This window comes from Asterias amurensis, chromosome 1 (genome assembly GCF_032118995.1).
Source record: "Asterias amurensis chromosome 1, ASM3211899v1".
NCBI lineage: Eukaryota > Metazoa > Echinodermata > Asteroidea > Forcipulatida > Asteriidae > Asterias > Asterias amurensis.
In genome coordinates, this window is record NC_092648.1 from 36,368,134 (window position 1) to 36,396,114 (window position 27,981).

A 27,981-nucleotide genomic window follows, 5' to 3' on the forward strand; every position below is an offset into this window, starting at 1 on the left:
TCGCAGACACCATAGAATCATGTACTGCATGCGTTCTAGTAGAACTTGCCGCATTTTCATCATCTCGTCACACCGTCACATGGTGGCGTTTTTATGCATGCTGCAAATGCTGTTTTAGTAGAGTGTTGGTATTGCTGGTGGTCCGAACGGTGAGGCTATAAAATTAGTTATTGTTGTTTTGAATGTAATTGTATTACCTAAAATGTTTGGTTAGTAATATTAATAGCCCAACTTGTGTGGCCAAGGCTAGCCTTGGTTTGGCCACACAAGTGGGCATTTGTGTGGCCATAGATAGAGCAATAAAATAATATATCAATAAGGTTTATCGCGATTCAGAAACGCACTGCCACTGCATTGTCTTTGTGGGAAGAAAGGAAGAAATATGGGGCGGTTACTATGCAGTTTGTACGACTCTCGCACGCAACGCCTATACCTTTGTGTGGGTTCAACAGCGCCCTCTCTTGATATTTTGCTATTCACAATAAACCTTATGGGTAAGTGGGGCTAGGTTAATAAATATATTGTAATGTAAGAACACACCCCCCTTCTTTAATCTGTTGTCACTGGTCAGTGGTACGGTAGCCTGAAGCTAAACGTCTGACGACGCCATTCTTCGAGGCTCGTATCGTAAATAACACCAGAGACCGGCATCAAAAACTGGCGTGTGGTTTAACCGGACCGTTTAACCTTTGACCTCATTAATTTCACACGGTGCAGTCGATTAGCTTCCCTAGGCCTAACCCGCTGTGCTCACTCGGTAGCTAGAGCCCCTGACATACAAGAGCTAAACGAATGATCACTCACCGCTCTCGTTGTTTTTGTGATGTCATGTACCTGGAGCCAGCCCCAAAGTGACCCACTCCACAAGCAGGGCACTGGGGGCTGACCCGGGTGAGCCCCTGGAATGACGCAAAGCTATTCGAATGCACCGAGAGCAGACCAGGGTCGACCCAGGGAAGCTTAACGAATGCACCTGGCCAATGAGATACACAGTCAAATTCTATTGCAGACTTGAGAGCAGTGTACTGTTTGGATACTTCTAGAAACTATAAGGCTCCCCTGTGAGCCTTATAGGGGTCTAATATTTTGGGCCTCCTTAACGCTATACGTTTTTCAAATCAGCGTTGATAGGTGAAAGTTTTACGACCGCTAGCCAGCAATAACTGAAGTTTCTTTTGTACTTCACTACCAAAACTTTCCCCACATACTCAATATACATTCATAATGCTTGTATTTCCTTTTTTGGTGGGTGGAACTCGGATGGAGCACCATTTGTAACAGAGTTAAGACCATACCTGCATCCAACACGACATATTTATCATTAAAGGCCCGGTCACACAGGCCCCGATAACGAGATCGATAACGAGAACGATAAAAATGCACGCCCTCGATTGGTTGAATGAGAGTGGGCGTATTCTGCGTGGAGCATTTCAACCAATCGAGGGCGTGCATATTTATCGTTCTCGTTATCGTTCTCGTTATCGGGGCCTGTGTGACCGGGCCTTAAGTCGTATCTACAACTGTTTTCCTGTTTGTATGCAAAGTTGCAAGTGTGCGTGATGTGATTGTCTTAAATTTCTGTTAACATTTTCTTCTTTATTTACAGTGTTGTACACAGATCTGTTTCAACTTGAATACTGTACTCTTTGTCAATAGTTGTGAAATGAATGGTAGTTGACGCTAAACATTACCACTTGACAAATCACGATGGCATTTCTGCCAAATCAACAACAGCAGCAGCAGCAGATGCAAATTAAGGAGGTTGGTTCGGATTTTATTTTATATTAATGTTTGATTGGCAGCGTATTTCGCCACAGTATCTTGTAAACCATTTTTGTGGTGCTATGTGAAGCAGGCATGCAACTTTTCAGCTGATCAGCTGATTTCCTCTAGTACCATAGAAAACTGAAAATCACCACTATTATTACGGGCACAGTAGTTTGTCTATCAATCAACACCACAGCTTGGATGATATTGAATGGTCAGACAGTAGGAGGGTTGACTGTGTACTGCATTGGTTCAATCACCACTATTAGTACGGGCACAGTAGTTTGTCTATCAATCAACACCACAGCTTGGATGATATTGAATGGTCAGACAATAGGAGGGTTGACTGTGTACTGCATTGGTTCAATCACCACTATTATTACGGGCACAGTAGTTTGTCTATCAATCAACACCACAGCTTGGATGATATTGAATGGTCAGACAGTAGGAGGGTTGACTGTGTACTGCATTGGTTCAATCACCACTATTAGTACGGGCACAGTAGTTTGTCTATCAATCAACACCACAGCTTGGATGATATTGAATGGTCAGACAGTAGGAGGGTTGACTGTGTACTGTATTGGTTCAATCACCACATATATTGCAGGCAGAGTAGTTTGTACTGTGATGGTTGGCATAGTATATCTATCATTCAAATCCACAGTGGATTATATCGAATGGTCAGACAGTAGGAGGGTTGACTGTGTATTGTGTAGATGCATTCACCACATGGTATCATATTGCAGCATGACATAGTACATCTACATTTTAAACCACAGTGGATGATATTGAATGGTCAGACAGTAAGAGGGTTGACTGTGTACTGTGTAGATGCATTCACCACATGGTATCATATTTCAGGTTGGCATACTTTATTATTAAAAACCACAGTGGATGGTATTGAATGGTCAGACAGTAGGAGGGTTGACTGTGTATTGTGTAGATATAATCGCTGCATGACATATTGTCAACTGTCATACATGTACTTTATTCATCGTTTAAAACCACAGGGGATGGTATTGAATGGTCAGACAGTAGGAGGGTTGACTTCCTCGTGTGAAGACATTAATCACATTATATCATTTGCATGCTGGCATAGCTTATCATTTCAAACCACAGTGGATGATGTTAAATGTTCAGAGAGCAGAGGGGTAATTTTGCCATATCACAAATAATATATAAAAATTGTTTTTAGGTCTGTTCTGTTCTTTGTAGTTAATGTTCTTAGTAGTTGGCAAGATCTTTTTAGTCCTTAAAAAAAAAACAAGTAAAGTTAATAAAACAACTCCTGAATAATTTAGTTTGATTATTTGTGTTCAGTTTCGAGACTTCCTGTCTTCCTACAACCGCTTGACTGAATCTTGCTTTGGAGATTGTATCAAAGATTTCACAGGGAGGAAGCTTATGGATAAAGAGGTATAGTAAGCACAAGTTTCTTTAAACCAAATCAAATAAATCAACATTTATTTCTATACAAACACAACATACAAATTTATACAAACTATAGGATGTTACAAGACTGAAAACTGTGTGTAGGCATGGCCCATTAAAGCAAAGCTTGTAGGCTGGGATGCCTTTACAAAACAATGAATAGTAATAATAACATAATAATAATTTACATTTATATAGCGCATTATAAAAATTAACATCTCTATGTGCTTTACAATACAGCAAATTCCAATTACAACAGAAATATAAGCATAAATTTAAAAAACGATTTTTTAAAACAATGCATATTAACAACATAAATACTAAAACGTGACAGATAATCGAGCGCAAAAACAAACAAACAAATAAACAAAACACCCCCCCCCAAAAAAAAAAAAAAACTAAAAAAACAAATAAAACAATTGAAAGAAAGAATTAAACCAGTTGTTTTACTGTAATTATTGTAAATACCCTTTACAGTTATTGTACATGTTACTTGTTGGGAAATAAACTTTCTGTTTTACATCAGTACACTAGTTGTTGCCACCCATACCATGTTGATTTTTAAAAGTGATTTATATCTTTTCAAAAACAATTTTCAGTGCAATTTTTATAATAATATTAATTTTAATCATATTCTTTGAGTAGTTCATGCATTTATTAACACTTCTTGCCCTGAAGGAATATTTCCCAACAGTTTCTTACTGAAGTAAAACAAGAGCAAGATGTATTTCTTACTCTGAAACTTCTTATAAGAATAATTTGCAAAATTCTTACTTAATGGAACAATTTCTTATTTCATGTCTATTCTTATAGGATTCTTAAATGATCTTGATGGAATAGCGCCTTATAAATTGTAATTGTTATGTTATGTTATGTAATATGATTCTGACTCTCTTATAAGAACCTTATAAAAATCTAATATGAATTTAATAAGATCTTATAAGTTGGAATTGTACGGAATGTATTGGTAATTTGTACTGGTTTTTATTTCCAGTCTAAGTGTGCATCAAACTGTATGGAGAAATATCTGAAGATGACATTGAGAGTTTCGCAACGCTTCCAGGAGTATCAAGTCCAACAAAACGAAGGATTAATAGCGGCACAACAAAAAGCAATGGCTGGAGCTGGACGGTAGCACAAGCAAAACAGCTCAACGATGAGGCTGGACTGGTCAGATAGATTTCATGAATAACTGTCTGGCAACAATTTGGATCAAATGCACCATTTGTACAGATTGCCTTTCTTAGCGACTGGCAGACTTCATTATGAGGCTCCTGTTGGTTATTTAAAATACCTCACCAACAGAGGGCGCTATCACACCCTTAGACTGCTCTCATTGACAAACCCCTGTGAGAGCAATTTGTGTGTGATGTCAGTTTGTGGATCGGAGGTTGCCAGGGGTCAGAGCTGTCCATGATAGTACCCTCTTAAATATGGTATACTGATGTTTTATAAGTTAAAGAAGAATTGTTAAATTTACATTTAAGTTTGGTTTTACTCGATGTTTATGGTGTGAATGCAGAACCTCTAAAGCAGCAGTCTGTTGGCAACTAAGGGGATTCGAACCCCTTCTAGTCTTCATTCTGAACAGATATCTCAACCAAAAGATCCCTGAGACTAAGATGAAGAGAGCCCAGAAGAACATTTGGCAAGATTAATAATACTTCCTGTTTTTGTTAATTACTCAAAATAATTATCAGCGTAAAACCTTACTTGATAACAAGTAATGGGGAGAGGTTGATAGTATAAAACATTGTGAGAAACGGCTCTCTCTGAAGTAAGGTAGTTTTCGAGAAAGAAGGAAGTTTCCACAATTTTAATTTTGAGACCTCAAAATTAGATTTGAGGTCTCAAAATCAAGCTTCTGAAAGCTCATTATTACCTCGCAACTTCGACGACCAATTGAGCTCAAATTTTCACAGGTTTGTTATTTAATGCATATGTTGAGGTACACCAAGTGAGAAAACTGGTCTTTGACAATTACCAATAGTGTCCAGTGTCTTTAAACTTGGTATAAGAAAGAGGTCTTCTCATATAAGTCAGGAACTTGTGACCTAGATGTCAGTGATAATTTGTGTGAGTTTCCTGTTGAAAGATAAGGTCTGTATTTACAACTAGTTACTAACATTATTTTAAAAACTTTTTTTCTGGTGTAAACCATTTCGTTGCAAATGTCATGTACCAGACTCTGTGGACATTCATTCGTTCTCTTCACTTGAGAACAAACACATTCTTCCACACTGAAACACAATGTGTGTTTCACAGGTCAAGATTTCATTTTCAAACTCTTGAACACAGAGACAACCCAAGTATCAAACCCATCACATGGCAGAGATGTTTACCCTCAAACATATTCTACCTCCATGCACGTACACAATTACTTCCAAGTAAAAGTCGTGCTACCATTCATGATCCGTGCAGTTGAATGGTTTGGTCAACTCATCAGAAAATGGCATGAAGAGTAAGAGGGTTAAGATAGTTTGAACTTGAGAATTTAATTTTTTTACCCTGTTGTGCTTAATACATTGTATCAAAGATGTAAATTAAATGTAACAAATTCAAACAACGCATTCCTTGTCTTACACTGTTCTTTTTAAAGTGATAATTCATAAGATTGGTTAATTTTTTGGGGGGTTGAACAAAGAATTGACTAGAGTGGGATTCGAACCAACGACGGCGCTCTACCAGCTGAGCTATCTAGCCCTATATTGGCGTTGTCCCTATTTTGTCAATATCTTTGTTCAGGGGTGCCGGTCAGAAGCCATTCAACCGTTAACTGCTGTGTAGCGTGGTTAATTTTTTGTGAGCATTTTTCATTTGGGTGACCTGTTGGTAAGTCATTGCATAACATGCATGCGTTTCTGCTGGATGACCAACATTTTTCTCTGCTTTAAAGCTGGTAAAGTTTGTGTGTACTGTAATTTTACCACCATTAATCCATTTCATCGTTCAAAAGCATTTCTTTTGACAGAAACTTTCAAATTTGAGAAGACCTTTGTCTTAAAGAAGTGTAAAAGCCCAGCTGCAACTGTTTTCAAACTTTTCCTGCATAAGAAAGAGGGTGAAGATAAGCTTGTATTGAAAATTAAAACTGGTTTTTTATCCTGTTTTAAAAGTGTTTCTCATTGTTGGAGTTTGGTGCGTTGTTTGAAGATACATGCGCTGTGTAGGACTCCAATACTTTTTATTATAAATATTAAAAGAAAAGGATAGTTCAACTCGGTGGAGCCAGTTTGTGAGTGGGTGCAGCTTACAGTGAAATTATTTCAAGCTACAGACGGGATTATTTGTAAAAATTTTCACATTTTGTTATAAAAAACCTTTATAATTCTTTCAAGGGATACATTTTTACAAATAGGTGCAGGCCCATTTGGTTTGTTGTTTTGCGACAATAAGAGATTTCTTTATGACAATAGTCTTGTAGTGAAATTCCATTTACAGCTGCCAAACAAGCTTACATCAAGAGTCTTATGTCTTCCCCTGTGTGTCATTTGTTCTTGGAATGTTAACTGTCAATAGTCACAATAGAAGTTGTACCTTAGCTATAGGGAGAGCCAAAAACCCAAATTGTTATATAATTGATGTAAAGGAATTTAGTTTACTTCTTTTGTGCATGCCCAGAGCACAGTAATCCTTTGTACTAAGGCCATATAAAACACATGAAGACAAAATACTCTCTCTCTCACTCTTCTTCAACCTTCAACAGAGACACATCTAAAACTTGAGGTCAGCTGATATGTAATATCATTGTTACTAGTGATTCTGTAGCTTTTTAGTATTTATTAAAGACACTGGACACTATTGGTAATTGTCAAAGACTAGTCTTCACAGTTGGTGTATCTGAACAGATGCATAACATTAAAAAACGGTGAAAATTTTAGCTCAATCGGTCGTTGGAAGTTGCGAGATATTAATGAAAGAAAAAAACACCCTTGTTGCACCATGGTCACACGAAGTTGTGTGCTTTCAGATGCTTGATTTCGAGACCTCAAATTCTAAATCTGAGGTCTCGAAATTAAATTCGTGAAAAAATTACTTCTTTCTCGAAAACTACGTCACTTCAGAGGGAGCTGTTTCTCACAATGTTTTATACCATCAACCTCTCACCAGCACACTCGTAATCAAGAAAGGTTTTATGATAATAATTATTTTGAGTTACTACCAATAGTGTCCACTGCCTTTAAATAGTCTGGTGGAAACTGCATTGACAGCATTCCTCTCCTAAACGGCAACTATTTGGCTAGACATGCTAGAGGACACAATGAGTATAGCAAGGCATAAAACCATTTAGGTGTAGAATAAATGGATTGGAGTAAGGTGGAACAGCATCTCACCAACAGAGGGCCACCAATCACCAACTAAGAATAAGGGTAAGAAAAATTACTAGTAATCATTACCCGTATTACTTAATATTTAAACTCAAAAGTTGCAGCATCTCCCTCAGGTGACCCCTTTGCTACTACTTCCCATATTGTATCAATTGGGTGCGATCCCCGGCTACACAGCAGTTACAGGTGAGGTTGGGTGGCTTCCAACTGATGGCACCCCTGCACAAAGATATTGAGACCTACGGCTAGATAGCTTATTGCTCAGTTGGCAAGTTAATTCTAAGAGTCCAAGGTTAAAGTCCTGCTCTTGTTAAACTTTTCTTTGTTCAACGCATTTTTGTAAAGAATATTCCCCGTCTGGTTCATTGCCCGTAAAACAAAATCTGCCCATGTGTTTAAGGGAAATTGGTTCCAGACCACGGGTTTAGCTAGTGACTTGACACTCAATGCCAATGACTTAAGTAGAAAGAAGAAACAATGTTAACAAATGAAATAGTTTAACGAGATCTACATACTCATTATTTATTCATAAGTGGCAATAGTACAATTACAAAATAATCATGTCAACTTAACATGCTTAATATTAAAATGGTCAAAATACACAATATATCACTTATTGTATAAACATATGGTAAAAATTAGGTTAATAAAAATAGCGAACAGTCTTATCACCTCGACTGCTGTGGTCAATCCATAAAACTGATAATGTCACAGTTGATCAAAAAATCATCACAAATTTTCTGATGAGCCACTTCCCATCCGATGACGTCTAACACAGCTACATAAATCGAGTACTATTTTGTTTCAGGCCTTCAAATTTAATACTAAACTTGGGAACAAATTTTAGTTTAGGAGTCCAATTAATACTCCATAGAAAATCCAAAATAAATCTACTTTGATAGAGAATTGTTTAATACACGAGGGCGCCATTATAATTTAAGAACAATTTGAATAGTTACAAATATAGAAACATTATTTTGCCAATAAGTCTGAACAGTTAAAGGGAAGGTACACGTTTGGTAATTACAAATCATAACTTAAAAAACGACTTGGTAACAAGCATCGGAGAGCTGTCGATAGTATAAAACATTGTGAGAAACGACTCCCTCTGAAGTAGCATAGATTTTGAATAAAGAGGTTATTTCTCACTAAAATAATAAAAGACGTCTAGACAAATTCATCCAACAATGGTGTTTTTTCTCTCATCATTTTCTCACAACTTCAATGACCAATTTAGCTCAAATTTTCACAGGCTTGTTATTTTATGCTTATGCTGGGATACACCAAGTGAGAAGACTGGTCTTTGCCAATTACCAAATGTGTAATAAACAATTTTTCCATGATATCTGAAGCTTCCAAATTTCCTCAGTACTTTACGTGGTCAAAATAACCATGAGCTTCTAAATAATTTTTTTGAAATGAAAGTTACTATTTTATTTAAAATGTTCTGTTTATTGCCCCCAATCCACTTTTCAACAGTGTTGCTGCTCTTTTAAAACTGTACATTATTATCAAAACGCTTTTGATTAAAGGGTATGCCACAAACAATGGATCTTCATAATGTATATAAAATTGTTCACTCTAACATCCACCCAATCTGTCTAAATGCAAACCTTAAAACAGCTCATCAAAGCTAATTTTGAATTTTCCAACAATGACATTACAAAATGAAAAAAATTAATACCTTATTATTTTAAAAAGATATTACCAAAAGTGCACATCTTCATTCCTTGATATTGCAGCAAAATACTTTTAACTTGAGAAAAATTTATAAAACATTACACTTAGATTGTTATTTACTTTACTGTCTACATAGATATTTGTACTTTCACGGTTTAGAACCTCATAAAAAATTAAAATTAATCCAAAAATATTAAAAAATAATTTATAACCAAATTGATTTCAAATATGTACAATACATTATAGTTAACATAAATTTTCTGTCACCAATACTTGAAAGTCCGAAAGATATTTAACAATTTAAACCAAATAATATATTAATCTTCAATGCACCATAAAAAAAGCATCATCCAATCACAAGGCACTATTCATGGAAGTTTTTGGTCTGAATGCCGATTAAAAAGACTTTAGAAATTACTGTTCATATACAGCAGTGTTCTCCAACTTTGAAAATGAAAGGTTGGTGTTGGGGGAGGGGGTGGGGGTAGTACACCAGCATGAAGCCGATACGATGTCCCTTAAAGGCCATGATGACATGTTGATTGTACATGCTCTGTGATCCTGGTGGTGCAGTATGAGGTGGTTCGTGAGGGCCACTTCTTTTTGACTTCTTTGAGGAAAGGTTTCATATGAAATCTGGAATGCATGAACTTGTTGGGGGGTATGTGGCAGATGAATTTTAAACTTTGGTGCGACTTCCTTGAAAGTGAAGCGTGCCACAGGTAGCGTGGTGGTGCACCAAGCTTCGGAGAACACTGATACAGAGATATATTCAATTAAATTTAATACTTGTTATAAAGTGGATGTGGTAGTTTGGCTGAGTCCTACTGTATGGTTTCAGCACTGGCTATGGCTGCAGCTGGAATGCTGAAAATACCCAACTTATTCAACTTTGTTTTAAACAGGACATGGTAACCAGGCCAACTCCTAATGAACGGCTTCTGAAGTGGCTATGGCTGCAGCCAGAATGCTGAAAAGACCTATTCTTTAACATTGTTGTTGAAGCCAACAGCCATAGCTGAAACAAGTCACCTGATTTTGGCAAAGCCTTGGTATTCAATGAACGTTGATATTCGAAATGAATTCTTTAGTCAGGACACATACTTGTTAATGCTGATAAGCAAGGCCAATTTTACAGAGCTGTTTATAATGGCTGATTTTGAAATGATTAGCGTAACAATTCAAATTCCATGGTGAACTCGCAAGTTGGCCAGCCAATTTTTGTTGCCGACCTGTAAAGTACGCTTTTCTGCTATAGTTAGCTTGAAAATTTGCTTACCGTTAATCAGCGCTATGAAGTTGGGTCCAGAATATACTCTTGGGAAAGCAAAGAGGAAGGCGCCAACTTAGATAAATGTTCACTTTGAATTAATCGCCTTTATCTTCTTTACTTGTTTCCTTGTTCAAGCTTGTTTTTGTTAGTGACTGTTTGGAATTGTTCCAGGTCCTAAGATATAGTCTGTGAGGGGAGGACAATCTAAATGGCTCAACCCTCAAGAGACCATAGCGGCCACAAGCGGCTTGTACCAAAATACCCAAAATGGCCGCAGACCAGGATTTGAAATTTTTGTTTCATCAGTTGAAAGCACTGTTAAGCTGACTTTTCTGGTGTGTAAGTCCAAATGATACGGCTTGAGCCTAAATCCCAGACATCTAGACATAATTCCTACGCCGCTGCGAGTTATATCGAGCAGCATTTGGACTTGGTGTTCTCTTCAGAGTTGTTACTGATCTCTTCCTCTTCGTCGATGGTATCAAAGTAATCTTTGTCTTGATGGAGTGAGATGTGCTCGCTGGGTTTAACTCCCTCTGCTGTCAGCTCCAGAATATTCTTGACTAGAAATCTCATCGCTTCCTCTGCGGTGATAAGATGGAAGAAAAAAAGTCTTAAACAGAGCAAATACCATAAGCCTATTTGGACATGTCAGCACTAACGGATATGCGCAGCTGCAATTCGGAATAGGCTTATTGGAAGTACAGGGCCATTCAAATTATCTGTGATGATTGTCCGACTGTCTGATTGTGCGAGCTCTGGTGTTTCTGTTGGTTAATATTTTAACATGCTGGATTGCTCATTAATTTATTGAAGATAATAGAAATCATAGCAGAAATATTCCACACTTGTTATTCCCTGGGTGGAAAAACGCCAACCTACCTCCCAAGCAGGGTTGTTTTTTTATGGATGGAGCACTCTTTATTGGTCAATGCCAAATTGAGATGTTGTAGGGTAAACGGTCAGCCAAACTTGCAAGGGTCATACCCTTTTAATAACTAGTTCTTACATATAGCGCATTTCACAACATCTCAATGCGCTTTACATTAGTGCCCTCGTGGTGCTCCAGTGGCTTTATCATACACAATATGAACCTCTACCCTCGCAGGTATCCATTTATACCCCTGGGTGAAGAGAAGCAGTTATACCAACTTGCTCAAGGACATAAGTATCATGACCGGGATACAAAGCCACACTCCAATAACATGACACCTTATCCGACACAGTGATTTTTCTTGTTGTGATAAAGGCTTGAATGGTGATATTAGAATACAACATACACTGCGTCTTTTATCTCCAATCCTCTACTTACCGATGTTTACATTATCCTTGGCTGATGTTGCAAACCATCCAATGAAGTTATGTTGTTGGCAGAATTCCTCCAGCATTTTGGAATCTAGCACTGTATCCTCAAGGTCACACTGTGAGACAAAAAGAGGGTCAAGAGACAGAACAGCCAAAATATAAAGGTCAGGAACTTTCGTTATTATTTTTTAAACAGTTGGATGGCTTGTTTTTGAACTGTGGGTTGGGTATTAGGGGACATTCTTTGTGGCAGGATAACTTTGTAGAGGTGCTGGTCACCTGTTCCTCCTTGCTACTCACTTGCTTGGTATTTTTAGCTATTTTGCTTCTTTGTATCTTGAACTACCGATTTGCATATTGTTATGCCTGTGTAAAGTCTAATAAAACTAAACTAAAACTAACTTGACAAAGTGTCGGGACTTGAATAAATTGTGCTAGCTCGCTCAGCCACAACATTAATATCTAAAAAATATTTCAAATTGTGTCATCGCGTTGCCAAAAAAGGATGGCACATGTATATCGGGAACCGTCTATATCAAGGGAGGTTTCTCTTACCTTATTGGCTATTAAAAGAATAGGGACAGGTTGTTCATTGGCAAGCATCACTTTCTGGTTGACATCCAAGTACCACTGCAAAGAAATATATGCCAAAAATACAAACATATCTTACAGTGTGGTTCAAAATGAAAGTAATTAGGCAGAAACACAAATCTTAAAGTGGTTGTTACTTGTTAAAGGAATTCACTCGTAAGGTAGGGTCATAGATACATTATTGGTAAATACTCCAACAATTAAGGACCATGAATTTACTTTGTGAGAAAAACATTCTCCTAAAAACACATGAAGATAATTTATTTATTTTAAGCTTCAGGGTGTATGTTTAAGATGTATAAAGGCGTTATATTATTAATCTGAAAGTATCTTTAAAGGCAGTGGACACTATTGGTTATTACTCAAAATAATTACTAGCGTAAAACCTTGTAACAAGTAATAGTGAGAGGTTGATAGTGTGACGGACAGTGCCGGGTGTATGTTATAAATTGTGTAGTTATGAGCATGCGCGAGCTTATGCACGATCTGCGCATGCGTTGGCTTGCGGAGCACGCTGGTACTTCTGGGACCATGCGTGCGTCGTCAGTCGGCAGCGAGCATTCAAGGAAGAAACAGGTACGTTCTTTTACTCTGATTATTACCCAAGTGTTATTTGTTGTGCAATCTGCGCTAGCGTGCGTGATTTATTGCAAGTTATATGCAGCGAATTCTAGGTCTCACTGATTAGCTGAAAGGCTTTGTGCTGTTGATCGTGAGAAATTCTGGGTGAAAGGATTGACGGAAGCTGAGTGCTTGTCGATCTTTTTGGGGTAGCAGTCCGTCGCTGAGTTAGCCAACGTTAGTTTTGTGGTTGACTAGCAGGATTGTGGTTCAGGGTATCTGTGTGAATGTCTCAGGGGGTACACGTGAGTTGAAGCAGGGAAGACTGTGCTTTGTGCTAGTCCCCTTCTCCTCAAACGTGGCGGCTGCGGGACTCGTTTAGGTAATTGCTGGTGCTTTACCTAGGGTTGTCGATATAGCTGGGCTATATTGCGGTGTGGGTGATTGCTTTGTGCTTTACCTGCGGTGTGGGTGACTGCTGTTTTGCGGTTTACCTGCGTTGCGGTTGACTGCTGTTTTGTGGTTTACCGGCGGCGTGGTTGACGGTTTTTGTGCTTTATACCGGAGGTGTGGTTGGCACTGCTGCAGCGCGTGCTTGTTAACGCGTGACGTTTTAACCTTTAGTTAGGAGGTTGACTAGGCGATTGCTGGTGCTGCTTAGGCGCGAGAATCACGGGTAATAGTTGAGTAGAACGTAGGTGTCTTTTGCAAGTAACTGGTACTTTATTATTTAATGCTCTGTAGCTCTGTATTGGTCATTGATTGTGGTGGATACTGCAGAGGTTGACACTCAAACCACATTGACTGATGCTTGTTTCTCATTATTTATTGTTTACTGAAGAAGTTGACAACTAAACCACATTTTCTCATATTTATTGGATACTGAAGAGGTTGACAATTAAACCACATTTTCTCATATTTATTGTTTACTGGGGAGGTTGACAATTAAACCACATTTACTCATTGTTCATTGTTTACTTGAGAGGTTGACAATTAAACCACATCTATTGCTGTTTGTTCTTCATAAATCTCTTGTGGAACTGTGTATTATTTTGGGAACTGTGTGTGTCTTGACAGAGAGGTTTGCCATCTTTTATAGTCGGGCGGTATATTTCCTCCCAAACGAACCTCGCCACTCAGCCTCAAGTCCGCTTAGTGACTTCAACTTGAGTCGGCAAGAGTCAGGGTCAAGTTGTATTTAAGCGCGGATCCGATAACGACCCGCGCCCGCCACAAATGGTGTCAGAAGTGGGATGATTATAATTGACTTGGTGAACTCTCCGTTAAAGATTTAGCCTCCCTTGGTATAGGGAAGGAGCTAGTATACAAGTTACAGGGGTTGGCTTGAGATTTTGGGTTGTTGTTGTGTTTTATATTGGTTTGTCGTAGTACTTTTGTGTTGAGTTTTCGCAAGGTTTTGGGCCACACAGGAGTGCATCACTGACTAGTTTGCTTGAGTGACCGGGTCGCCGAGCCGAGATTGGTCAAGTGTAGCTACCGTCTGAGGTAATCGTCCCTAATGCGATTCTGTTTTGTTTTGTAATCCTGGTGATTCTGGCTGCCTTGGTGTGTATTTAGCAGTTGAAATTTGTGGTGTGTGGAGTGAAAACAGCAACGGAGGAGGGGTATTCGTTGGTTGTCATTCACACGAGGTACTGCTGAGAAGGAAACAGCAGTATGAGTGTAGGGTCAAAGGTTTCCAGGGATCCTACGGGTGCAGAGTCTGAGTTACGGAGACTCCGCATGGAAAACCAGATTCTGCGACTGGACGAAGAATTTCTTGCAAAGAAATTGGAGGTACTGAAATCCAAGAGCGGAAGTATTCAGGGAAACATGCCAGGTAATGTTGGGCATGTGCGACATCATGGTGATGATGATGTTGGGTTGAGGGTGATGAGAGAGACTGTGGTTGATAGGTCTCGTTCACCAAAAGAGTTGGCTAGTTGTGGGGAGAGTTTGGGGACGGTCCCACAAACTGAGGTGACCCCCATTGCTAGGGAATTGTCTACTCAGCTGGATGATGAGTGGTTGATGTTCTTTTCGGAGCGAGGGGCTGCAGAACCAGGCAGCCGAAACACAAATCCATGCTTGGAGGAAGTGGATGTTGTGACCCCTCAGGAGGATGGGAAGGTTGAGCAGCAGGGAATGCTTGACGAGAGGCCGGCCATGATGGTAAGGGCCATGGACTCTGGTATTGGGCAGAGACTTGGTTTACTTGAAACTAACCTTGGTGAGCAAGCTCGGAGTTTGAACAAGGTAGTTGAGCTTTTACAGTCCTTGTCGGGTCAGGTTGTTGAGTCAGGAGTAGAGAAGGGTGTGTCGTCAGGGAACGCGCACAAGCCTTGGCTGAGTCAAACTGGTAACTCGAAGTGCTTCAACTGTGGTATGGGTGGCCATTTCGCACGTGAGTGCAGGCAACCCCAGAAGAAGAGACCGAGGGAGAAATACCAGTCAGCCTCCTGTGGAGCTCACAGTCGACATTTACGACGGTCTGAAAGGCAATGTGGCAACAGTGGTAGTGAAGAGAAGAAAAGCACGGCTGGTGGAGGGCAACGAATCGTCACTCTGCCCGAGCCAAGTGTGAGTCCCTGTTTGGGAATGTTTGTTGATGGTGTGGTGAAAGACACTAAGTGCCGATTTCTTATCGACACGGGATCAACAGACACGTTGATTAGTAGCTCAGTCTACTACGAGATGCCGGAGAGGCATAGGCCCGTCTTGGAGACAGAAGATGTGGTGGTCAGGCAGGTTGATGGGAGTCAACTGTCAACATTGGGCAAGGCTCTTGTTGAAGTGAAAGTGGGGAGGACCACTCACATGGTGAAAGCAGTTTTCACTGACATGAAGTACCCGGATATTGTGGGTATGAATTTTCTAGTGCCCACTGGTGGGACATTAGATTTTCGGAAGAAGGAGTTAAACCTCAATGGAGAAAGGATACAATGCACCAGTAGAGCTGGTGAAGCCTTTGTTGAGTGTGTGGCTGGTTCGGAGACCGCCATGGTTCCTTCAGTAGCAGAGGAATCAGTTGTTCTTAGTGTTGTATCCCAAAGGAAGGCTGACGTAGCCAGGGTGGCTATTGTCGAACCTTTGGAGGGTGATGTTGGGTTAGAGGAAGAGCATAAACTTGTAAGGACAAGTGGGAATGCTGGTCGGTTGCCAAGGCAACGGCGCCAGCAGTGCAGCCGAGAAGATAAATCGGGCACTGGCCCAGGTAGTTGTAAACCTGAGATAGAGTTGGTTCGGGGCATGGTGGCCCAAACGAGGCTTCCCTATGAGGAGATGAGGAAAGCGCAGTTAGAATATGAGGACATGGGCTGGGTCCTGAAGTCAAAAGAGGACAGCCGTGGTCGCCCTGAGTGGAAGACAGTGTCCCACTTATCGGCAAGAGCCAAGATCTATTGGACTCTATGGGACCAGTTAGATGTCATGGGAGGTCTGCTGTATAAGCGGTGGGAGTCTGACGATGGAGATTCAGTGAAGTGGCTGCTGGTTGTGCCACGGAGTTTCGGGAGAATTGTTGTTGATGAGTTGCATGGCGAGCAAGTCGGTAGGCACTTTGGTTTTAATAAGACGCTTGCCCAGTTGAAGTTCAGGTATTTTTGGCCAGGAATGTCTGCGGATGTTCGGTCATGTTTGAGGGTTTGTGACCGCTGTGCTAGGAGGAAGTCGGCTGCCAAGAAAAAGGGTTTCCCCTTCCAGCAGGGTCAGGCTAGCAGTTCGATGAGAAGACTAGAAGCTTCAGACTTGCTCGGGCCACTGCCGGAGGCGGGCAGTGGCAATAGGTTGGGTTTAGTATTGGCCGGAGGAGGGGGCGTGACCAGTTTCCCCTTTACCTCTGCCCTGAAGGTGACGAACAAGTAAGATGGGGCGTGACCAGTTTCCCCATCGACCCCGCTGAGACGTGGATGACAGTCGAGCACCCGTCGACTGAGGATCATCGATTGACGAGTCCAGCAATAATTGTTTTTGTAATTGCTAAATATTGTACTCTTTCTATGTATAAATCAAGAGCCTTTAATCATTGTATCAGAAATTACGGGTAATATTGAATCAGTGTGTGTATAATGTGTAATTCTAGAAAAAACTTATTTAAGTAAACCACAGTAGGTCTGTCAATATTTAATTAGATGTGGAGAGAGGGAAAAATCTCTTTCCAAGTCAACCTCATTGTAGTTACCGTGTGGTTGACTTTAGTGTTTAGTGTTTTATGGTAATGTAAGTCGATGCACTGTCCTTTTATTTTTGTATTGTGAAGCTGTTTGGACTGGGGCAGTCCAAGCTTCGCTCGGGCCTGTGTGACGGACAGTGCCGGGTGTATGTTATAAATTGTGTAGTTATAAGCATGCGCGAGCTTATGCACGATCTGCGCATGCGTTGGCTTGCGGAGCACGCTGGTACTTCTGGGACCATGCGTGCGTCGTCAGTCGGCAGCGAGCATTCAAGGAAGAAACAGGTACGTTCTTTTACTCTGATTATTACCCAAGTGTTATTTGTTGTGCAATCTGCGCTAGCGTGCGTGATTTATTGCAAGTTATATGCAGCGAATTCTAGGTCTCACTGATTAGCTGAAAGGCTTTGTGCTGTTGATCGTGAGAAATTCTGGGTGAAAGGATTGACGGAAGCTGAGTGCTTGTCGATCTTTTTGGGGTAGCAGTCCGTCGCTGAGTTAGCCAACGTTAGTTTTGTGGTTGACTAGCAGGATTGTGGTTCAGGGTATCTGTGTGAATGTCTCAGGGGGTACACGTGAGTTGAAGCAGGGAAGACTGTGCTTTGTGCTAGTCCCCTTCTCCTCAAACGTGGCGGCTGCGGGACTCGTTTAGGTAATTGCTGGTGCTTTACCTAGGGTTGTCGATATAGCTGGGCTATATTGCGGTGTGGGTGATTGCTTTGTGCTTTACCTGCGGTGTGGGTGACTGCTGTTTTGCGGTTTACCTGCGTTGCGGTTGACTGCTGTTTTGTGGTTTACCGGCGGCGTGGTTGACGGTTTTTGTGCTTTATACCGGAGGTGTGGTTGGCACTGCTGCAGCGCGTGCTTGTTAACGCGTGACGTTTTAACCTTTAGTTAGGAGGTTGACTAGGCGATTGCTGGTGCTGCTTAGGCGCGAGAATCACGGGTAATAGTTGAGTAGAACGTAGGTGTCTTTTGCAAGTAACTGGTACTTTATTATTTAATGCTCTGTAGCTCTGTATTGGTCATTGATTGTGGTGGATACTGCAGAGGTTGACACTCAAACCACATTGACTGATGCTTGTTTCTCATTATTTATTGTTTACTGAAGAAGTTGACAACTAAACCACATTTTCTCATATTTATTGGATACTGAAGAGGTTGACAATTAAACCACATTTTCTCATATTTATTGTTTACTGGGGAGGTTGACAATTAAACCACATTTACTCATTGTTCATTGTTTACTTGAGAGGTTGACAATTAAACCACATCTATTGCTGTTTGTTCTTCATAAATCTCTTGTGGAACTGTGTATTATTTTGGGAACTGTGTGTGTCTTGACAGAGAGGTTTGCCATCTTTTATAGTCGGGCGGTATATTTCCTCCCAAACGAACCTCGCCACTCAGCCTCAAGTCCGCTTAGTGACTTCAACTTGAGTCGGCAAGAGTCAGGGTCAAGTTGTATTTAAGCGCGGATCCGATAACGACCCGTGCCCGCCACAATAGTATAAAACATTGGGAGAAACGGCTCCCTCTGAAGTGACATAGTTTTTGAGAAAAATAATTTTCCACAAATTTGATTTTGAGACCTCAGATTTAGATTTTGAGGTCTCAAAATCAAGCATCTAAAAGCACACAACTTCGTATGACAAGGGTGTTCGACGACCAATAATTGAGCTCAAATTTTTACAGGTTTGTTATTTTATGCATATGTTGAGATACACCAAGTGAGAAGACTGGTCTTTGACAATTATTACCAATAGTGTCCAGAATCTTGAATACAAAAACAATAAAACAAACTATGTAAAATTGCTTACCTTGAGAACGGAGTCAAATGTTGCTGGTCTGTGAATGAATGAAACCACAATGAGGTAATTACACCATACAAGGTTGCTAATGAAACTAGTACAAATAAAATAACTGCTGAACCAAAGTTAAGGAATTGAAAGTGAACACGAAACAGAGCGGAGTATACAGGTCATTTAATATCATTTTACTTGGGCATTCAATATAGATGGTATCCATTCCCCATGTTACTATAGTGCAGGACTTCTACACAGGGGCTACAGGATAATTTCACTATCTTAACTAGTACCTTTTTTGGCCTAATAGACATCGTAGATAACGGTTTATAACCATTTTACGCTTAAATTTTGCATTTAGTAATATATAATTCGCGTCAAAAATACACCTGGCGTTATTTCCCAATAGGGTTTGTGCACAGTTCTCCAGCTTTGGCCAATTGAGGGCGCTCTTTTCATTATCAAATAGCGCTGATGACATCACAATTCCTTTGTCGCGCGGGTTTGTTTGACCTCGGGTTTTTCAGAATTTTGGCTTGGAGTATTTCTGAGAAAAAAACATGTTTACCATGTTTTAACGTGATGTAAGAGACTCATTGTATTTTTTTCGTGTTTCCTATGGACTCCATCTACTATACAATGTAATAACTATTTAATAATTAATTTCAAAGCATTATATAGCCCCACTTTAATATGTTACCTATAAAAAAAACTTCAGTCCCCAAGCCTTTTTTCATGTTTTTATGCATCTAAAAGAAACAAATGTTTGTAACAAGGGTGTTTTTTCTTGCAACTTCGAAGACCATTTGAGTCAAAATTTTACACAATTTTTTTATTTCATGCATATGTTGGGATACCAAGTGAGAATACTGGTATTTGACAAATTGTTAAGGTGTCCAGTGTCTTTAACTAAAGTGTAAATAAGAAATTTGATGTCATACCTTGATAGATCAAACACAATGACAGCAGCAATCCTGCAAACCAAAGAACAATTGATTTGGCAAAATGATGTTAAATTGATGAACCTTATAAAATTTAAAAAGTTTTTCGAACAAAAGTTGAATTGATCATTTTAGAGAAAAATCTGGGCAAACAATGGACTTGGAACGTTAACTGCTCCTTTGACCTGAATGTAACAATGCTTGTTCGAACCGCTTTTGTTTAATTTGGGGTTAAAAAACAACATGACTAGAGCAGGACTTGTTTCTGCAGTCTCCAGACTAATGTGCCGGTGCTCTACCAACTGAGCTATCTAGCCCTAAGTCATTTTGTAAATATCTTGGTGCCAGTCAGAAGCCATTCGATTTGTAACTGTTGTATAACCAGACATCATTCGTTTATAATGATCCATGCAAAAACCAACCATTTACTGCCAAACCTGAAACTGGGTTTATTTGTTCATCGAAGGGTTAGAAAAATAACAATAATAAATTTTGCCTTTAAAGAAATTTTTCTCAACATACAGAATGTTTAAGACATCTCATTTCATTTTATTCCATTTATTCTGGTAGTGAAGCTAAGGACTCTAAAAAAGCAAACTTAATCACTGTAACAGCCAAGACCCCCAATAGAGAGAATTATTCCAGGGAAAACCTGTGCAGTAAGGTAGGGACTGAAATCCCAATCTAGAGTTCCTCCAGGTGAAAGGCAAAGGAAGACACCACTATGCCAACCCGACACCACATCACACTGATATCAAACTCAGACCTTGAATGCCATTTCACTATAGACCCCTTCTTTTGATCCAGTGAGGGCATTTTTGAGCGTGTGACGTCATATGCATGGGGACATTTCAATCTGAGTCTTTTCAATTCTATCTGGTTCCATCTGGACCATTGTGGCTCCATCTGGACCAATCTGGTTCTATCTGGACCAATCTGGTTCCATCTGGACCAATCTGGTTCCATCTGGACCAATCTGGTTCCATCCAGAACTTCTGACAACATCAACACAACTAGGGCAGAATACTTACGCATATTTATAGAATACTTACGCATATTTATAGTACACTCTAGTCATGTGACCAAATCTTTCATGTCCAGCAATATCCCTTTGAAATAAAACAAAAAGAGAAATTTATTTCATTTCAGATTTTCCTGAACTCAAAACAAGTTTAGTGGTTCAAGAAACTCAAGCTAGCAGGCTGAAACGTGACAGTAGAGCCTATACCAAAAACAGATATTTTGTAGATTTAGATCAAATACAGAGGAATGAGTGCATCACAAAACTAAAATCAACATTGCAGCGCGTCTGTAATTAACACTTTTATTTAACTACACAAACATACCACAGCTGTAAATTAACTCTTTTAGTTGAATCCCACTCAATTGGTTTCAGGGCAAAGTCAACTCCAATTGTCAGCTTATAGTTGGGTGAAAATTTATCTGAGTAGAAAAGAAGAGAACAAAAACGATCTATTAGTAAACCAAAAGGAAAGTCAATAATAAAATAACTTTTTGTATAAATTAACTAGAGCGTGATTTAAGCCTGTGATTAGTGAGCGGGTGCTCTACCAACTGAGCTAGCCAGCCCTATGTTGGCAGTCTCCCTAGTGTGTCAATATCATTGTTCTGGGATGCCAGTCAGAAGCAATTCAACCTCAGGTGAATTTTTTTCTATTTTCTCCCCAAAATTGAAAACAAACAATAAAGACTGATACCACAGTTTATATACCGGTACTAGAAACTGTAAACACATGCACAAACTTCGTTAAAAAGTTGAAGCATTCAGAAAAATAATTGTTTGGAACCAGTCACAAGTATGTTATTATTTTATGGCAAAATCGACATTTTGATTTTTAAGCCAAAAGATTTGTGTGCCCTGAAATTAAGCAGATCACTGCTCTCCCAGCTCAAAACATTTCAATGGTTTTTGCAGGCTTCCAGCTACAGTTTTGAAGAACTATTATCGGACATGGAACCTTGTAGCTTTTCTTTCAAATAAGAAGAGGAAATTGAATGTCAAGCACATTTCTTTTTAAAGGCACTGGACACTTTTGGTAATTACTCGAAAGAATTAATAGCATAAAAATTAACTTGTTAACGATTGATGGAGAGCTGTTGATAGTATAAAACATTGTGAGATAAGCTCCCTCTAAAGTAACGTAGTTTTCCAGAAAGAAGTAGTTTTCCAAAAATTTGATTTAGAGACCTTTAGAATTAGATTTTCAGGTCCCGAAATCAAGCATCTGAAAGCACACAACTTCGTGTGACAAGGGTGTTTTTTATTCCATTATTATGTTGCAACTACGACACCCAATTGAGTTCAAATTTTCACAGGTGTGTTATTTTGTGCATATGTTGAGATAAACCAAGTGAGAAGACTGGTCTTTTACAACTACCAAGAGTGTCCAGTGCCTTAAAAAATGCCTTCTTCGGATCATTAAAATGAGGTGGATTATTAATGACAATGGAACAGCATAGAAGATCCAACACTTTTGTTTGTTGATTGTGTACTCAAATATTACACTTTGATTTTTATGCCCCGCGGTTGGCAAACCCAACTCACTTCCAAATTTGCAAGAATTCATTTTTTGGATTGGCCCATAATAAGTGAAATACCTGGAGGATATCAACATTCTTACCTTCTGTATATCTTCTTATAATAGACGTCTGAAAAGAAGAATCAAGACAAATCACTTATTATTTGCAAAAGCTACTTTTAAAATTGCAAATTTTATGGGTGATAACCAGGTAAATTGGCTGGCAGAGTTTTGTGTGATGTAGGAAAACATTGTGTACAGCTCAAAGTAAAAACCGGTACATGCTTAAATCTTCTGCGCAAACATGCATGATATTTGTTCCTTGAGGAAACAAGTAGGAAAACTGTATTGAGCAAAGTTGACCAATGTACAGTAGTGGTATACTTTTAAATAACATTTTCAGGCTATTTAATCTTGTTTTTTTCCAAGGGCCAAAAAAATCAGAAATCAGACTAAAGTAGGAAGCATATCACGCCTGCCGTCAGTTCCACAAAGTGTTAGGACTCCTCTTATCTCGAGTTAGAACGAGTAACTCGTCCTAACTTAGGATTAATCTAAAGGTCTGCATGCTACAGTGCAGGGTTGGGACTCGTCCTAAGTCCTAAGATTAGTCTTAAGTTAGGAAGAGTTTTGTGAAATCGACGGCTGGTGCTAGTTTTTTTTTAATCTGCCTGCGCAAGTTTTAAACCCGCCATAGCAAGTCCAAAACTTATGCAATGCTAAACACGTAAACTAGCAAGCCCTTTTGAGTCATAAAATACATACATTAAAAAAAAAAGTCCATCCTTGTACCATTTTGTTTGTGAAATTAATGCATGGAAGATAGCTTTTAATCAAACTTACCAGATTTTCCTTTTCTATATTAAAAGCAGCGAATCGCAGCAGAGGACTACTGTTTCTAGTTTTATTACCTTGTTTCTTGAGTTTTCAAAAGATTCAAAGATTTTTCGTACCTTACCTGCAACAAAACAAAATGGGAAAACGGTTCAAGAGGGTTTAGCTTAGTTTTTTTTTTCAGAGACCAGTTTGCTTGTCACTTGTCTTCCAGCTTTTTTTCACCTATACTGCACTTCATATTGAATATGGGTACTGAACCCTGAACAAGCCAGACATATCACTTAGAGAAAATGGTCCTGAAATATTTTGTTTAACTAAGATCGAGCCACTGGACCACTGTGAAGGGAGAACACTGTTCAACCCAAAACCAAACTGTTCAAAAAGCTTGGTTCTTGGTGTAGAGTCTTTACTATTGCCTTACAAATAAGGTGGAGGTTGAGACAGACTTTTTTGCGCTGTGAAACTTGGCTTTTATTCAATTCAATTCAATTCAATTCAATTGTTTATTGTCACACATATAAATACATATACAGTGAAATTCACTTCGGCTTGCGAGTCTAAAAATATTAACAGTTACAAAAATTACAAAAAATACAGAAAACCCTAAAACCACATAGGCATACAATAACGAACAAATAAACAGTATGCGCACAATATGCAGAGTAGCCTTGATCAAGGCGCTACAGCCAGCCGCGATCTGAAAAATCCAAGTCCCCATCACTGAATTCCGCCAGCGCACCCACATACATAACACAGAGCATAATAATACGTGTACGCGTATGATGTACACATACGTACTGTGTACATGTACCGTCAGTATAGGGTACACTAACGGTACATGGGAACTTCCCAAGTAGCAGTAACAAAATTGCAAAGTATTAATCATTAAGAAACCTTATTGCACTGGGATAAAAACTATTGCGAGTACGGTTGGAGTCGGCTCTGATCGCTCTATATCGCTTACCTGATCTCATTAATTCAAACAAACTGTTCGCAGGGTGAAATTCATCTGAAATAATAGATCTAGATTTCTTCAGAACCCGAGCAGTATAAAGTTTATCCAAAGCAGGAAGCTCACGACCAATGATAAAGCTAGACAGCCATGTTGGTCAAGTAAGTTAGTGGACAATAGAGGCACTATTTATATTTATATGTGAATGTAACATCCCCTCTTCTTTAAAGATTATTACACAGTAAAATATTCTGATGAAATAAATGTTGTTTTCAAAATTTTAAAACAAAGAAATGTTCATGAGTACGGTTGTTCCATAGACAATAACTTGGCAAGGCTAGGAAACTCCCATTCACTCAACTTAGTACCTTGAATTATTGATACTAAACTTTCTGACACAAGGCAAATCTTGGGTGGAGCAGATCTCAAAACTTAGACAGGTTCAGCTTAACGTTCCCTCGTAAAGGGGACATGTACTTTGTATGCAGGCCTGGAATTAAATCTTTGAGAGGCTAGTTTAATTTTGCAACAGACAGTTAAATTGGAAAGTGCTTCGATATATGTAAGAGAAGATCAATCATTATGTCATTTACTCATTAGAATTAAAAGGTATTTTATTAGACTCAAAGTAAAAAATGTGGACACATCGTGTTGTGTTCAAGATAATAAAAAAATGTTTAAAGCCTGTCAGACTTGTCGGAAAAGTTTACTGGCATGACGACTGAAACTACTAGCCTCAGGCCTGTGATCGAGTGTAAAATTCAATCCTAAATTTGTGTTATTTTTCAGATTTCTATAGTGATGCTGTATCTAAATTGGCAGCTTCAGCTACGGCTATGGGTGTTGCTACCTGGGTTGCTACGGACCGAGTCCCATGCTTCAGTGCTTGTTCAAATGTTGATCAAGCCGCAGCCGCATATTTGGAAATGGCCAGAGAAGTAACTTCGCACTCACCGACTCCGAACTCTCCAATGACAAGAACCTTGTACAGATGTTCGGTCACACTTTTCTCCGAAGATGACATTGTGGTTGACCCATGGAAACTCAACTCTGACGACTGCCCATCGCCCTCTTCAAATCCTCCACTAGTCAGATAGTTGTCTACAGTTAGAAGCTTTGTCGGACAAACCCGTCATGTGAATAAATACTTATGCTGCAAAAGAATAAAAAAGCAATTTTCAAGTAAGATTTCTTCTCACCCATGATGTGGCTATGTGGCAAACCTCTCTTTTAAAGTCAGTCCAGCTCCTATCTATCATCAATTTGGTCATGCTTAACCCTAACAAATCATCTGTTCTACATATCTAGATCTATGATAATACTTGTCAAAGCCTTTCAGCACGCCTTTCAGCATCTAGACAAGGTGAGAAGACAATGAAGAAATTTCAATTTTGGAAGTGGGAGGAAAACCCCAGAGAATTGTTCCGGAGAAAACCCACAAAGACAAGTAGGGACTGACAAACCCAATCCACAAAGTGCCCCCCGTAGGATTCAAACCGGGGTCCCCAGAGTTGGAAGGTGAGGCAAGACACCACTGGGCCAACTTGTCACTGTTTTATCTGAATGCCTTGATGGACCCAGCAAGAAAAGTGGTCAGATATATGCAGTGCGTACATCTTCAATCATTTGAAGGCTGCACTTTATAAGAAATAGAAGAAGAAGAAGAGGATTTATAAGAAAGTCTTACTCCCAGTCCTAGATGTTCAGTCAGCTATCGATAGCGGAACAATGCCTCATCTATGCTAGGAAGCAAGGCAGACGTCACTTTTCATGAAACACTGATGCTCAGTGAGTGCCTGACTGGTTCTCCTAAAAAGCTCTAGTTCTAAACTCCTATTATAGATTCTTCTTCTAAGTTGGTTCTACTTTCATCTTCTTCTTCTTCCCTTATAAGTACAGACTCAATAACATGAGCAAAAGTGTTACTGCGTTGGTGTGCATGCGCTCGCTCGCAGTCGCACATGACGAGGGTCATGACTTCTCCAACAACAGCGTCACTTTTTATTAGTAAGACCATAAAAGAGTGGATGTTCTATAGACCATGTGACCTTTGTTTACAATAAGTGTGACCTTTGTACATTCTTTGGATTTTATGGCAGGCAAGATACTGCACGAGTCAAATCCCATGGGAAAGTTGAAATATGTATTGTGTCATAATTTCCACATAAATCCAAGACTTATGAAAGTAGAACTGGACAAGTTTTGAGATGTGACCCCTTTCATCAGGTCCAGATATGGCTACTTGCTTATCGTTCCAGCTTCCAGGTTGAATTGAAAGCTTATAAAAGGGAATTGAAGTTTTTTGGTTGCAGCCCCCTGCCTGTGGAACGGCTTGCCTCTCACCCTAAAGATCAAAACCTGACATTTCTCCATTCAAACACAATTTTAAATCTTACCTCTTCAGTCAAGCCCACTATTAATTTCCCCATATGTGATTGTGATATATTTAATTTATTTATAGCGCAGTGAATAGTTTTTTCTAGATACCAGCGCTTTATAAGACTTTGTATTATTATTATTATCAAATCAAAATTAAATAAGAATCGGACAGACAGTGCAATCTCCATAAGATTTTATGTTTTCTTCCATAGAGCCGTGTACAAATTGTGCCTGCAGGAAGTCCAGGCTCTGCTAGCTGGTCAGTCTGTGGCTCAATGGACCCTTCCCATGAAATATGCTTAAATTACATTCGTGCATGCGTACAGACCCTGTTGAGTGTTGGTTGGCAAACGCCATAGAGTTGTGCACTAAGCAGACGCGCAATTGCGTCTGCGTCACACACCCATTAGCCATGTACAAAACAGCGCGGTGTCCCCTCATTTTGCCAACCAAAATGTTAGTGCGCACGCGCTACGTGCAATTTACATATTTCATGGAAGGAAGGGTCTATAGTATTGTAAACATCTGCTGTCACTGGTCACATCCTCTATAGACTGGGGCATCATGCACGGCTGGCTGGGGTAACCCAAATTCTAGAACCGCCCACAAACATATCTGCTTCATCCCCCATGGTTTGTACCCTCCTCTTATCAGTGGTCAGTGGTAGGCTAGGGTAGACCATGGTTATGGTAGACCAATGCAATGGTGACCATGGCTGTGCTAGCTAAGCTAGTCAGTGACTCAGTCATGTCAGTGCGGTGGCTTGCCACTCATCTGATTGATAAAATATTGCAATAACTCGTGAAAATATCAAATTCAAAATGGAACATTCACCACTGAACTTAGTATTTTAATTATCTTCTCCCACTTGACCAAATCTTACCAACTCGGACCTTGAACTTGAAGTTCACTTCGCCACTTCCACCATCCAAACACTAACACGATTCACTGGTCACATGCACAACTACACTAGCCGAAACAACCATCAGCTGCGTTAGTGTCCGATTATTAATCGGGCAGCAAATCAAGAACACATGCAGTTAAAGCTGATTCTTTTGGCAAATTTAATTACGGGTTGTTTTTTACGAATGGGTGGAAATGTTGTATTATCATGCATTATGGTTCCCTGAATCAGTTATTTACCATTGTGTGCATAACACTAATTCTCACTTTGACTGATTTTGTTTTGTTCACAAAATATTCAAAATGTGAGACTGGCATTGTTTTCCAAAATGTGTCACAGGCGCCGGATTCGAGAACTGCAAACGGCAGAAGCCTATAGGCCAACGTTTTGTATCAGTTTTTATCCCCTGCATAACTTGGGGGGGGGGGGGTTGCCGCTTTACGATCGCAAACTAGGCCCTATTATTAGCTAGACCCAGTAATTGGGCGCTGTATTCCTTTTTTCGAAATTTTGACA

At 39.6% G+C, this 27,981-nt stretch overlaps 2 protein-coding genes across 2 annotated transcripts; one reads left to right on the plus strand and one right to left on the minus strand.

Annotated features, from left to right (window-relative positions):
• Nucleotides 1-60: 60 nt before the first annotated feature.
• LOC139938619 (mitochondrial import inner membrane translocase subunit Tim9-like) lies at nt 61-5,709 on the plus strand. The gene is made up of 4 exons (XM_071934217.1): nt 61-149; nt 1,607-1,761; nt 3,088-3,183; nt 4,193-5,709. The coding sequence occupies exons 2-4, from the start codon at nt 1,708-1,710 to the stop codon at nt 4,331-4,333; spliced, it is 291 nt and encodes a 96-aa protein (XP_071790318.1). The 5' UTR covers nt 61-149; nt 1,607-1,707; the 3' UTR covers nt 4,334-5,709.
• Nucleotides 5,071-27,569, minus strand: LOC139938627 (ras-related protein Rab-32B-like). Its single transcript, XM_071934228.1, has 11 exons — nt 27,445-27,569; nt 25,137-25,335; nt 23,347-23,351; nt 22,496-22,523; nt 21,200-21,296; nt 20,906-20,962; nt 19,854-19,886; nt 18,928-18,955; nt 12,340-12,414; nt 11,792-11,900; nt 5,071-11,063 (listed from the first exon to the last, which is right to left on the minus strand). Exons 2-11 carry the CDS (start codon nt 25,204-25,206, stop codon nt 10,888-10,890), a joined length of 678 nt encoding a protein of 225 aa, XP_071790329.1. The 5' UTR covers nt 25,207-25,335; nt 27,445-27,569; the 3' UTR covers nt 5,071-10,887.
• Between the last annotated feature and the right edge of the window lie 412 nt (nt 27,570-27,981).